Below are 14801 nucleotides of genomic sequence, written 5' to 3' on the forward strand. Positions count from 1 at the left end.
ATCAAGGCTCTTCTGATGTCAATCAGGTTCTGCCAATTTCGCCTTTACCCTTGGAGATTTGTGACAGCCTGTTGAGCAAACATGTTTTCTCCTGCTCTGCACCTGCTCCTATCAAGTTTCAGGGGAGAACTTTCCCCCCTTAACAATCATCAGAATCACAGTGATCTATTTTATTCTTTCCTGAGTCCAAGGAACCCCCACCCCTCCAGTTGAATATTGTCTTTGGGACCAATGAGGTAAATATCATAATTAAGAGCAGCAGGAAGTTTTTTATTCAACTCTGCCTGAAAGGTTGGATGTATAAAATATATATTGTGCCAAAAAATCCTGGGGGCCAAGACGCAGAGCAGGTGAAGTGGGAAGGTACATCTGTGTGATGCTGCCTTCTAGATCAGAAATTTTGACTGACTGGCTTTCCAGGAAGGAGACATCCTCACGCTTGCCTGGACCAGGGAGCAGAGATTGCACCCTCTCACCTTCTTGGTGCTAAATAGATGCTCCACCACTGAATCATCGCCCTTCAGCTCTGAGACCAGAACTGGACACCTCCCTGTATTTGTCAATTCTCTGCAATCTCTGATTTGCAAGAATTGGGGGCTAGTGATTGGAGCTATAAGGAAAGTGTAGCAGGTAGACCCAGAATGATAACACTCCTCCTGTTGCTGCCTCTAGCAACCAACGGCGTGCAGCTGAGGGGGAAATGCCCACTGAATCCAATTAAGGAGCAAATATTGGCTTCAAATTTTTACCAGCTAGCAGACTACTTCATTAGTGGAGTCACAGCTCCAAGATACTTTAATATACAGTATCCTTTCACCTTTTCCAGCACCCCTGTCAGCAGACGTGACTCGTAAGTTTGATTTATTTCTGCTTCCTACCTACTCTCCATGTCCCGTGATACACTTGTTTTCTGTCACCCTTTCACATTTTCATTTTATTTCATTAATTTTTTCAAAGAATGCTTTGTGTCTGTTCAGCTGGAAGGAAACCATGTTTCAAAGCAATTTATAATGTATTTTAAATAATTAGTAGTAGTTTTGACATGTACTGCTCTCCAAAGCATAACTTGTTTTCTAAAGGGTAGGAAGTGTTGTGGGTTGTTTTTGAGTTTCAGGCTTTCTGTAGTAACTAAAATGGGAACACAATTCTTTTTCCCATGTACAACAAAATCTATGCTACTGCAAATTGTAAATGTCAGCTGTGCTTAGTCACTTGCAATGTAGCCTGTGGGTCAATTTGGCTCAAGAAACTTTTGGTAAATCATGAGGCTGATTTGTGTTCTGGTCTTTCCTCCATCCTCCTCCCTTGTAAAAAAATTACTGCTGACACAAGTACAGGTAGACCTCTGTCTCACTTTGCTCTACTTCCTCAACTCTTTTCCTAGTTGCTTTGATTAATACAAAATAATAATAATGTGACTTTCATTTCACTGAATAACTGTGCGACACTCTTATTTCACAGCTTTGTGGATAGGAAGAACTCACACATTATTTCCTTCTCCCTTGCTGTTCGGGATATTAATCATAATCCTAGTCTCTTGCCCAACATCACCCTGGGCTACAGCATCTATGATACCTATTCTAAGGGAAGACTGACTTCTGAGTGCATGACAGACCTGCTTGCTGGTGGGAAAATCAATATTCCAAACTACCACTGTGGGAAACAGAAAAGGCTGCTAGCTGTTCTTGAAAAGAGTGAATTTGACATCTCCACACACATTGCAAGCATGTTGGGCATCTACAAGATCCCACAGGTAATCTATTCTAGCAAATCTTTCTGCTTCCTCCACCATCTTAAGCCTTCATCTCTTTCCTTTGTAAGTGAAGGTTATTCCTTCTGGTAGCTCCCACCTCTTCTTCTTGAGTGGATTGGTCAGAAATTTACAATTCTGCCTTTTTTAAAGCAACCTCTCTGGGACTTCTCTCAGAATAATTATATTTTTCTTATCTATGCAGGGCCTTTTTTGTAGTTTGTTTCGAGGCTCTAATCTCTTAGAGCTACAGAGTTTAGACATACCAAGCAATCATCTGGCCACCTGTTTGCCTTTGCTATGTTGGAGGTGACTCTGAAAGCTTTATCAATCATACTATGCTATGTCCTATTCCTGAAGCTCCAACCACTGTGCAATTTCTTTTATCAGTCTCTCAGTAATGTTCTCATTCTGCTCTTCCTCTATCCCTCTAAAATGTAGAGTCATCTGCCTTTGTTGGAGTTTCAGAATAGCTATTGAATCTAGGGTTGCTTCCTGAACCTCTCTCAATTCTCCATTTTCTTCTTTAAATTTATCTTGAAACTTCTTCTGAAGCACGTGAAGGTATAGCAGGTACCCACTTAGTGTGAATAAGGATCAGGCAGACGCAGCAATGGAGAAAAGAAGGTGAGGTTTTATTGCTGAGCAATAAGGACCCAGTTGGAATCTCTTCCAAAAGGACTGGGACCCCGAATGACAGAAATCCTGAGGTCTTTATACCTGAGCAAATCACAGCAAATCATAGATCATGAGACAACCATGAGACAATCATGAGGCAGCGAAAATTAACCAGTTAGCGAGCTTCTTGCCATGCTCACGGCTCCTGGTCAAGCGCAGAGTTCTACTTCTGCTTTCCGTTGCCTGCAGGGATGCGCTGTCTAACCTTTCCCCTAATTCTGACAGGACCGGGAGTTTTGGAGTTTTTGTGGTTTAGCTCTTCCTGTTCTGTGGATTAATTTAGCCTGCATTTGAGGGGATTTTGTACCAGTGTCTCTGAGTCATGTCTTCCCCTTTGTTCAGGGTACACAGATGTTTCTAGGGGAAAGGCCGGTTTGCAGTTAGCTAAGGCAAGCTTTCCTTTGATTCAAAATGGATTATAAAAATACTGTAAGCCCTGATTATGTGTGAGCATATATGAATATATTGATTACTGATAACTGATTATATGAATAGCATAAGGGTAGCCCTTCTTTCTTTGCCTCACTTCCTCCCAAATTAGTAACTGGAATGCAAGCCCCTCCACATCACCTCCACAGAAATAAAGTACCGTACTTTTCGCCCCATAGGACGCACCAGCCCATAGGATGCACCAAGTTTTTTGGGGGGGAAATAAAGAAAAAAAAATATTTCCCCCCCAGGCGCTTGTGGGGCCGGCAGTGGGGAGAAGCACGCGTCTCCCCGCCGTCAGCCTCCAAACCACATTGGGAGACAGTGGGATGGTGGCGTTCTGCCTCCCCGCTGTCCCCCGACCTTGTGGGGCTGGCGCTGTGGCTCTCCTGAAGCCTGGAGAGCGAGAGGGGTCGGTGCGCAGCGACCCCTCTCGCTCTCCAGGCTTCAGTGAAAGCCTGCATTCGCCCCATAGGGCGCACACACATTTCCCCTTCATTTTTGGAGGGGAAAAAGTGCGTCCTATAGGGCAAAAAATACGGTACAACATACACTCTCGGAGTGTCCTTTTAAGTCCACCTTAGGTTGCTCACGTCAACCTTTAGTCCTCTTCAACCTCTTGGATGGTCTAATCCAAATAGCGATCGTCTTATTTTCCCCCTTTCGCCACTCCTCTCTCAGTCACTACTTTTCCACTCAGTTCTTTGCCCTTCGCTTCACACCTTTCTTACAGTTTGTTGTCTTCTTGCCAAACTGTTTTCCTCTTCGTTTTCCTCTCCCACACTTTTGCTCTCACAGTCCTCCCTTTGGCATCTGTCTTCTGTTGTCTGCTTTTTCCTTGCCAATTGTTTCCAGCCCTTCTGGCTCTCCCTGTTTTCCCTAATGTGGGTCAAGCTGAGCCTGCTTTGATATGTTGAATCACTTTCTTGCTTCACCTTTTCTTTCCTCCCCCTGTGGACACTGTTTCGGTTGTATTCTGTTATATTGTCTCTAGTACGGCTGCTGTCTTATACACTTTCACTTTAACTGTCCCTCCAGGGGTTTCTTTTCCCCGTCTTTCACTTTTGACATGTTCTTTAACCTCAGCTTTCATTTCCTTTTGTTTCTCCTGTATTTATAGTCCAGGCAGTGTACGTTTTACCAAGTAATAGAGGGCTTCCTTTTTACCCCCTTTCTTGATGCCAAATATATTTGTTCAGTAGTTTCTTTTGAAAGGTTCCCTTTTTCGCTCTATTACATTATGGGGATATGGAAATTTACCGCTTAAAATAATATTGTTTTATTTCCAAAAAAAATTGAGGTTTCCACTGAATCTATCATATTTCAAATAGAAGTATCCAGTCTTAGTCCTGAAACACAAGCTATCAATCTCTTTCCCTTTCCTCACCAGCTCAGTTATGGCTTTGTTCTTTCTGATAAATTCCAGTCCCCTTTTGTCTATCAAATGGCCCCAAACCAAGAAACGCAGTACCAGGGGATGGTCCAACTCCTCCTGCATTTCAGGTGGACGTGGGTCGGCCTCTTTGCTCCAGACAATGACAATGGGCAAAGCTTCCTGAGTACCTTGACACCTCTAATGAACAAAAGGGAAATTTGTGTTGCCTTCACACAAAGAGTACAACGAGAAACTTGGCTATGGATACCCCATGAAGCACCTGCCCTGTGGAGACAAGTCAATGTATTTGTTTACTTTGCAGACTCTCAAAGTGGACTTTACATAATCATAGAGGTACAGTCCTTACTTGAAAGGCTACAAACTGGGGGGAAAGTCTGGATAACCACACTTCTTCAGAACAAAATGTTGTTACATGATATTGACTGCCTTAAGTATACCCATGGCTCTTTGTCCTTTGTAATGAAGACCAAAAAAAGTATGAAAAAGGACCACTATGAGCCAATGTCCTTGACTAGTCAACGGTATTCAGAAGAAGCATTTGATTGTTCATATTCCAAGCATGCCTTCTCTGTGAGGGGTATGACCAAATGCAGAGAGAAGGATAATGTGAAGATGCTGCCCCAGGAAGAGATTGAGAGAATCCTTTCCCAAGACAGCTATGTGAATTACTTGAGTATCCAAACTGTGGCTCAAGCTTTAAATGCTGCATTTTCATCCAGGTCAAAGAGGATGTCGATTGTGGGTGGAGGCAGCTTGCATCTTCAAAAGTTACAGCCATGGCAGGTATGTCGTTCTCATTTTGCAAACTGCAATTTGTTGTCCCCCCCCCCCCACCTCTGGGATCACCAAGATATGGTCATCGGAAATTGTCTTGCACGAAGTCAGACCACTGACAGGCCATTGACATTGTTTTCACCTGCTGGTAGAAATCCATCAGTTTCTCCCATCTAGGTTCACAGGGGAAGGGAATTCTACATGAGTTACAGGTGGAGCACAACAGAATTGGCCCATCACTATACTGGAGGTCAAGCTCACAAATTCAGTGCTATATTTCTGCAGACAGCAGTATCATCCAGTAATTTGCAGGAAACAATTCACAGGCTGACTTCAAAGTCAGCAAAATATAGAGAAAGATGTGGAGCTCATCGGATCAATGCTCTGATTCAACAGTTACCTACTTCTTAGCACCGTCCTACACTGCATAGTTTGGGAATCCACAAAAGGTCTAAACATGTAGAATCTAAATCTAATATGAATATTGGGGATGACTTTTTACAAAATGTAATAAACACACTAGGACTAGACATTGCCACATTAGACCATCATTAGACAGGAATACTCTTGCAAGCGTTTATCTTCCAATTAAAACCACACATCTGCATTATACGTAGGGCTGCCTCTGAAGACAGTTCATAAACTTCGGAAGATTCAAAACTCAGCAGTCATGTTGCGCCCTGGGACAACACTTTTTTAGCATATTACATCAATCCTGTTCCAACGACACCCCCAAAATGCTGAAGAAGATTGAGGGTGTCTAATAATCTAGCATGGTCAGATGATTCCAGGTGAGAGATGCAGTGGTTCTTATTTAGAGAAGATCAGGATGCAGTGAGAACATGAAACCATGTTACATAATTCAGCCCTGCTTACTCATTGCTGGATTTTCCTCTGTCATTCTAGCTTCATCATTTCTTGAAAGAAGTCCAGTTCTACTCTAATACTTCAGCTGATGGACAGTACCTGGATGAGAATGGGGCACTGGCCGTTGACTTTGATATCAAGAATTGGGTGCTGTTTCCTAATAACTCTCATGATAGAGTGAAAATTGGGAGAATAGAGAGACTAAAGTCCTCAAATCTGAAGTTCACCATTAACCCAGAAGCAATTGTATGGCCCAGGCTATTCAAGAATGTAGGAAAAATTGGATCTGTCATTTTATTAACTATGACATCTGCTATGTTCTAATAACATTTTGAATAGTACATATGAGGCTTTGTCTGCAATCTTGTGGATACTTTCTTGAAGCTAAGTTCCACTTTTGATGGATCCTGCTCTTGAGTAAACATGTATAAAATTTCAAAGTATGTAGGATATTTTCCAAACCAGAGCAGAACACATTTCCCCAACTTGGTGACCTCCAAATATTGTGGACTACATCTCCCATGCACCCCAGCCAGCATTGTGCAAAGATATCTGAGGGGCACCAGGTGGGGTAAGGCTGGAGTATAGTAAGGTATTCCACATACCTTATGTGCATAGACACATGACAAACAAGCAAACTGGGCACTAAATTCTGCACTAGGTGCAGTCTTTGGAAGCAACACCAATGTCTCCGTTGGCAAATGTGATGGCAACAGATGGAGGATTTTTATTGCTGTTCATATGATGGTTTATGCCATGCTCCTGTTTGTTGTTAACTGCAATGTCAAGGTGGTGGGGGTGGGGAAGTAGAAGCACCAAAAATGTTTTTCTGTCTCGCACCTCTGCAAAAAGCAAACAAAAATGTAACTGCCCCAAAATATGGTCTGGGGTCACCTGAGGTTATCGGAAGCAAATCTCTCTTCTCCGGTATCCTTCCAAAATTCTATTATCTGTGTCCAATGACATAAATGTGCCTACCACTTTCTCCTTAATGCTCAATTTTCTCTTCATGCCTAGACCGTGCCTTGTTCAAGATGCACAGAAAGCTGTCTCCCTGGATATTCCCGAAAAGTTCAGGAAGGGAAGCCGCCATGCTGCTATGATTGTTCTCCCTGCTCAGAAGGGACCATCTCCACTCAGGAAGGTAGGAGAGGATCTCAGAGAGAATGGCCTTTGATGGGCGGATGGGGCTAATATTTGAGTCGGTCCAACCAAGATGTTAGTAATGGCCAGCTCTTTTTTTCAGCCGGACCTCGTCAGAACTCTGTTCCATCATCTGTCAGTTGGGCACCATTGCCATTGTAAGAGAACACTGGAGGAATTCATTTATGTTTTTAAAATTTTAAAATTCATTTTCCATAAAGTTGTACACAATAAACATAGCCATTTAAAAAACAAAAAGAGGTTCTTTCGAATCTTCAGACCTGCTTGCCTACCTCCATGCGTTCCATTTCTAAAGGTTTTATGCCTGCATCTTTTACCATTATCCATCTTCTATATAATCATGGTAACCAAAGTTAATTTTATTTTTTAATTGTCCTTGTATTCCTGCTAATGATTATAACTGTCTACAGTTATCTTTCAGCTATATTTAAAAGTTATTCCGGTCTTTTAAAAATACTTGGTCTTCCTGGTTTAAAGTGCCTTGCACCACTGATCATGGGTATTGATTGAAGCAAAAATAACATTCTTGGTAGCACAAGAGAAAACTGGAGGCATTCATATCTAAATTTATCTGGCAGGGGGGAAAACCAAGGATAAAATATAAACCGTTGGTAGACTCCAAAGAAAGAGGTGTTTTCTCTCTGCCAGACTCAAAGTTATGTTATGAAGTGTCCTGCCTATGCTGGCTTCAGAAATGGATACTGTTTAAAAATACTGATATATTAGACTTAGAAGATCATTATAAGAGGTACAGGTGACATGCATATTTATGGTATGGAAAAACCAAAGTACATAAGGAATTCCTGAACTATTTGAATGTGAAGGTCCTGTGTGAGTGTCTGAAGGTGGTTGGAGGATGGATGGTGGCTAACAGATTGAGGTTGAATCCTGACATGACAGAAGTACTGTTTTTGGGGGACAGGAGGCGGGCAGGTGTGGAGGACTCCCTGGTCCTGAATGGGGTAACTGTGCCCCTGAAGGACCAGGTGCGCAGCCTCGGAGTCATTCTGGACTCACAGCTGTCCATGGAGGCGCAGGTCAAATCTGTATCCAGGGCAGCTATTTATCAGCTCCATCTGATATGCAGGCTGAGACCCTATCTGCCCGCGGACTGTCTCGCCAGAGTGGTGCATGCTCTGGTTATCTCTCGCTTGGACTACTGCAATGCGCTCTACGTGGGGCTACCTTTGAAGGTGACCCTGAAACTACAACTAATCCAGAATGCGGCACATTCATAGTGAGTTCCAGCATACAGTGGTGCCCTGCAAGACGAATGCCTCGCAAGACGAAAAACCCGCAAGGTGAAAGGGTTTTTCGGTTTTTGCGTCGCTTCGCTAGACGATTTTCCCTATGGGCTTGCTTCGCAAGACGAAAGCCCGTAGGGAAATATCCGGGGACCTCTTTTAAATGCTGGCGGTGGGGAGCAAAGCCTTCCCCCCCACTCCGGACTTCAGAAGAGGTCCAGGAAGGCCGGCGGGGGCAAAAGGTTTTGCTCCCCACCGCCAGCATTTTAAAAGCGGTCCGGGATAGCAGGGAAGTGCTTCCCGCTATCCCGGACGGCTTTTGAAGGCAGGCGGGGGGAGCAAAGACTTTTGCCCCCCGCCAGCCTTCAGAAGAGGACCTCTTTCGCTGCCGCCCGCCAGCATTTTAAAAAACCCCGGGACAGCGGAGGCTGTCCGGGGCGATTTAAGCAAGCCACCAGGAAGGCAGGCAGGGGGGACAAAGACTTTTGCCCCCCGCCAGCCTTCAGAAGAGGTCCTGGACCTCTTCCGAAGGTGGGCGGGGGGCAAAAGTCTTTGTCCCCCCCTGCCTGCCTTCCAGGACCTCTTCCGAAGGCGGGCGGGGGGCAAAAGTCTTTGTCCCCCCCTGCCTGCCTTCCCGGGGGCTTTTAAATCGCCCCGGGACTGTCTTAAATCGCCCCGGGGCTGCCTTCGCTGCCGCCCGCCAGCATTTTAAAAAACCTCGGGCCAGCGGAGAAGTCCTCTGCTGTCCCGGGGTGTTTTTAAAATGCTGGGGGTGGGAAGAAAAGCCCTTGTCCGCCCCGCCCCCCCCCAGCCTTCAGAAGAGGTCGGGGGACAGACTGTCCCCGGACCTGGTCTGAAGGCGGTTTCCATAGGAACGCATTAATTAATTTTCAATGCATTCCTATGGGAAACCGTGCTTCGCAAGACGAAAAACTCGCAAGACGAAAGAACTTGCGGAACAAATTAATTTCGTCTTGCGAGGCACCACTGTATCTTTTTCTAGAAAATAGCACAGGTAATGTCAGCCTATGAATGAAATGCCCTCTTCAAGGAGGGTTCACCTATTGCCAGAAACCTCAAGGGTATAAGAAAAGCCTTGCTCAATGGAAGCAAAGCAACTTGTTCTAAGAAGGGCCAGTGGGATTTCCATGGGACCGCAGAAGCTGCAGAGAAAGAACAGCCCTCCCACCCACCCCCATGTGATCTCCAGCAACTAGTATTCACAGGCATTCAAAGGCCACCTCCAATGTTGCAGGGAGTACAGGTCACTGAATCTGGTCCTGGGGACTATCTTGATGAGTGAGGAAAAAGTGGGCAAGAGGACCAGGGTGTATTGGATTCCCCAAACCTGTGGCCTCAGGAGGGTTGTCGTCCTGCCATGGAGTCAGTCAGCAGTAGGGCCAGAGAGACCACCTGACTATTTCTGAGAGATCTCCAGCAGTTCAGGAATGGAGGCAGTGCCACACAATAATACTCCTCCGAGTTCCTTGGAGGAATCATAGAATTCTAATGCAATACGTGATTTTACAAATTATAATTCTAGTTTAACACATTTGCTTCTCAGTATTTCAACATTACAAGTAGTGCCTTTCAATTAACAAATGCAACAGTGATGTCAGCAAATTTGAGGTGTGTGACTGATGTTAGGATACTGAAGTGTGTTTTCCTCTCTGCAGATGCTGATGAATGCACCAAATGTACAGAAGATCAGCATCCAAATGAGGACCAAAATCAATGTGTCCCCAAAGTAATAACCTTCCTGTCCTATGAAGAATGTTTGGGGAGCCTCCTGGCTTCCCTTGCTCTCTCCTTATCCTTAACCACAGGTTTTGTGTTAGGAATCTTCACTAAATACAAAGAAACTCCCATAGTCAAAGCCAACAACAGGGACCTCTCCTACATTCTCCTCATGTCTCTCCTGCTCTCCTTTTTGTCCTCCTTCCTCTTCATTGGAAAGCCAAGGAACGTGACCTGCCTTCTCCGTCAAACAGCCTTCTGCATCATCTTCTCAGTTGCTGTCTCTTCTGTCTTGGCAAAAACCATCACTGTGGTCCTGGCCTTCCTGGCCACTAAGCCAGGGAACAAGGTGAGGAGATGGCTGGGGAAGAGTTTGGCCCACTCCATTGTCTTTTCCTGCTCCAGTGTCCAAGTTCTCATCTGCACCATCTGGCTGGGGATCTCTCCTCCATTCCCAGAATTTGACCTCAGCTCCCAGCTTGGAGAAATCATTGTCCAATGCAATGAAGGATCTGTTGCCATGTTTTACAGTTCTCTTGGCTACATGGGCTTCCTGGCTGCCATCTGCTTCACAGTGGCTTTCTTAGCAAGGAATCTGCCTGGGGCCTTCAATGAAGCCAAGCTGATCACCTTCAGCATGCTGGTCTTCTGCAGTGTTTGGGTGTCATTTGTGCCCACCTACCTGAGCACAAAGGGAAAATTCATGGTAGCTGTGCAGGTCTTCTCTATCTTGGCTTCCAGTGCTGGGCTCCTGGGCTGCATCTTCATTCCCAAATGCTACATTATTATATTGAGGCCTGATTTGAACATGAGGGAGCACCTGACAAGAAAAAACTAAACATGGCATTTGATCCTTAGCTCTAGGTATAGCATAAAATTGTACAGCTGGAAGTCCCAGCCAGAATTTCAACTAGATTTCAAGTTGCAAACTGAATTGCTAAAGTGCAAAATGAACTTAGCTATATTAGAAGAAAAATGATACTAAACTGGCTACATAAGGGATATCAGTAAAGATCTTAAGGGAATCTGATACTACTACTACTACTACTACTACTACTACTACTACTACTGCTACAACTATGTTATTTATTTCTCCAGTGACTCTGGGCGTCTTACAGCACATATTGAGACTTAATAAAGCATCAAACATTAAACTTCCTGATACAGAGTTGCTTCTGGTGTCTTCTAAAAGTTATTTAGTTCTTTATCTCCTTGACATCTGAGGCGGGAGGGTGTTCCACAGGGAGGGTGCAACAACCAAGAAGGCCATCTACCTTCTTCTCTGTAACTCTTGCTTCTTGCAATGTGGGACCCAGCAGAAGGCTCTCGGAGGGGGACCTCAGAGTCCTTGTGTTGCAATGGGGAAGGAGACACTCCTTCAGGTATACATGGCTGAGGCTGTTAAGGGTTTTCAAGGTCAGCACCAACACTTGAATCGTGCTTAGAAATGTACTGGGAGCCAGTGAAGACCCTTTAGGACCGATGTTACATTGTCTCGATGGCCACTCCCAGGCACCAATCTAGCTGCCGCATTGTGGATTAGTTGTAGTCACTGAATCTCCTTCAAGGGTAACTCCATGTAAAGCATATTGTAGTAGTCCAAGCTGGAGATCACCAGGGCCTGCACCACTCTGGGGAAGACAGTCTGCAGGCAGGTAGGGTCTCAGCCAGTATCTTAAAAAATGATACACATTTACAAAAAGTTTCTGAGAAGAGAGATGGTTTGAGCAAATGACTCTTGATGAGAATCAAAAACATAAAAAATGCAAGGCTAGGAGAAACTAAGAACATAGAAGGATATGACTGAAGTTTTGGTTTTGGACTGGACATGGACACTGGTTTTAGATAGTCAGAAGGGAGATGAGTGGTCTCAGGAAAATTAAAGTTGTCAGACTCGGACATAAAGAGAACTTGGCTAAAGTTTTGTGCCATCTACAGAATATTGGTATGCATGTGATAATGGCCTCATGTAGGCATTTTCTCATTTCTATGCCAACAATTTAATAACACATGATTCTTGATAAAAGTAATTTGAAAGCATAGAAAGTTGTCTCCTATTCAGAAATAGCTGCACCTGGGCAGAATACGCCTCTCTGGAAATGCCTTTGCTGCTTTGCATGTGTCAGTTTATATTGAGCTCTTGTGCTGTTTCCTTCAGATTTTTCCCCTGTATTTTGCACTCTGATCCTTGAAGTAAAATCTCCTTTTATTATATTGTTCCTGATGTCTTCCTGTATGGTCTTAATAACTGACAAGCCCCTCACCCATCTAGAATCTGTACAATTGCTGCCTGCAGCCAGACATCTCAGTTTGATTAATCCTAAACCATCAGAGGGGTGACCCTATATTAAAATCCTGCACAACAAACAACAAAAAAGGCCTTCTCCGCCCCACCCCTCAATGAGGTTGCATCAGGTAAAAGAAATTGAGGGGGGTTAGAAGAGTAATTTGATGTGACACAATATAAATCCATATTCTGGTGCCAAAAATAAATCCCTGATGTGAGTATGTGCTCAGAGGAATCCTGGGCCTTAGTTCTGAATTACGCATTGGGAGATTGCTGCAGTAATCAGCTCCAGTGTGCTTACAGGCATGCTTTGAGTATCTGTTTGGCTGATGTGAAAACAGGATGCTGGACTATATTAGCCTTATTCATCCCAACACAGGTGCAGGGCTCATCTGATGTTCTTATAATGCCCCTCCCCATAGTTGTCATTATTTTGCACCAGGCTCTGGTTTAACTAGAAGCTTGGGTAAAGCAAAGTAGGCCCTAAGAGTCTAATAGTGATAGAAGGGGCGGAATTGAGAATCTCGTCTTAACTGAGATCTCCCATTTTTGCTTGTTTGACCCATCCACTTTTTCCAGCAGCACAGGGGTTAATGGATGGGGTCCAAAAGGGACGGCCAATGCCCAGATTAAAGAAATGGCACCTAGTGGTCAGCAGCAGAACAAGCACTTTAATGCAGAGTCAAACAGCAATAAGAGAAGGGGAGAGAAAATGGCTTTCTCCTCCCCTTAAAAAGGTATGTGGCAAAAGTTTTTTTAAAAAAGTAAAAAGTGGTAAAGGTATGAATATTTACAATAGGTGGTCATGTATCCAAAGAACATGAAATGGATCCAATTCCAAGTTACTGGGTCAGATAAACAAAAACAAGACATGGCATGTTCACACCTGATGAAAACCTATTCAGCATAAAGGAGGAAGAATGGTGGGAAGTTTAGGGTGGTCCAACATTGGATCTGTTGGACCCTCTTGCTGCAGCGATAAGGAGTGATGTCACAAGCACGCACTGGGCACCCATAATGTTGGGTGGAACTCAGCACGCTTGATTTTTAACTCCCCTTTTGGATTTTTATGTTTTGAACAGCCCTGGGATCTTCAATGGACAATTGCCCTGCTGCAATTGCCCATAGAAGCATTCTTTCCTTTCCAACAATATCTCTAGCTCTTGGAATGTATTTGTTGGGCTGGAGAGACAGCTAGGGGATGTTGATGGTGTATGAACCATGCCCAGAGGCACCACTGACTGAGCTGGCACAGGTGGTTGTTGGCATAGTTTTGGAGGACCATACCCATGCAGAACTTGCCATTGGGCCCAATTAGGGCTTCCATGACAATAACTGGATTTACTCAAATGGGCACATACTTGAATTCAAGATTGGGGTGCTGCATTGCACTCTCTCTGGGTCTTTTATTGAGAGATTCAGTACTTTTGCTGGTTTTTTGAATTCATTGTATAGGTCCAACATTTGCTTAAAAACCTCCACGGAAGGAGAGCACACAACCTCCAGAGGGAGACATTCCACTGTCAAACAGTTTTTACTGTCGGAAAGCTTATCGGTATGTCTGGTTGGAATCTTGTTTCCTGCAACTTGAAGCCATTGGTTATCACTCCTCCTTTGGAGGTAGGAAAATGGCATGTAGGGAAAGTTCTGCTCTCATCTCCAGCTTGTGGCCTTCCCTTTGTGTCAAGTGGTTGGCCATTGTGAGAACAGGATGGTGGACTTTGTGGGCCTTTGGCCTGATGCAACCTCAGGGCTCTTCTGATGTCAGTCATGTTTTGCCAAAGTCACCTTTGCCCTTGATGATCTGTGGCAGCCTATTGAGTAAACATGTTTTCTTCGGCTCTGCACCTGCTCCCATCAAGTTTCAGGGGAGATCTTTCTTCCCTTTACAATAATCAGAATCACAGTGAACTATTTTTAATCTTTCCTGAGTCCAAGTAGCCCCCACCCCACCTCTTGAATATTGCCTTTGGGACAAATAAGGAAAATATCGTAATTAAGTTTTTTATTCCACTGTGCCAGAAACGTTGGATCTTATAAGATATATATTGTGTCACAAAATCTAGGGGGGGCAAGATATAGAGCAGGTGAAGTGGGAAGCTACATTTGTCAATTTACTCCAATCTCTGATTTGCATGAATTTGGGGCTTATTAAGACCAGAGTTTGACCAAACTGCGGGAGGCAGTAGAGGACAGAGGTGCCTGGCGTTCTCTGGTCCATGGGGTCACGAAGAGTCGGACACGACTAAACGACTAAACAACAACAACAACAACAAGACCAGCAGCTATTATTGGGTGGAACAGCTACAAGGAAAGTGTAGCAGATAGACCCAGAATGATAACACTCCTTCTGTTGCTGCCTCTTGCAACCAATGGGATGCAGCTGAGGGGGAAATGCCCACTGAATCCAATCAAGGAGCGAAAATTAGCTGCAAATTTTTACCGGCTAGCAGACCACCTCATTAGTGGGGTCAC

At 44.4% G+C, this 14801-nt stretch overlaps 1 protein-coding gene across 1 annotated transcript; it reads left to right on the forward strand.

Annotated features, from left to right (window-relative positions):
* Positions 1-231: 231 nt before the first annotated feature.
* On the forward strand, positions 232-10901 carry LOC309363269 (vomeronasal type-2 receptor 26-like; the record flags this gene model as incomplete). Its single annotated transcript, XM_081899374.1, has 6 exons — positions 232-236; positions 1462-1753; positions 4248-5036; positions 5934-6164; positions 6912-7038; positions 9979-10901. 6 exons carry the CDS (start codon positions 232-234, stop codon positions 10875-10877), a joined length of 2343 nt encoding a protein of 780 aa, XP_081755500.1. The 3' UTR covers positions 10878-10901.
* Positions 10902-14801: the final 3900 nt, after the last annotated feature.

This window comes from Podarcis melisellensis (genome assembly GCF_964234715.1).
Source record: "Podarcis melisellensis genome assembly, chromosome: 2".
Taxonomy (NCBI): Eukaryota; Metazoa; Chordata; class Lepidosauria; order Squamata; family Lacertidae; genus Podarcis; species Podarcis melisellensis.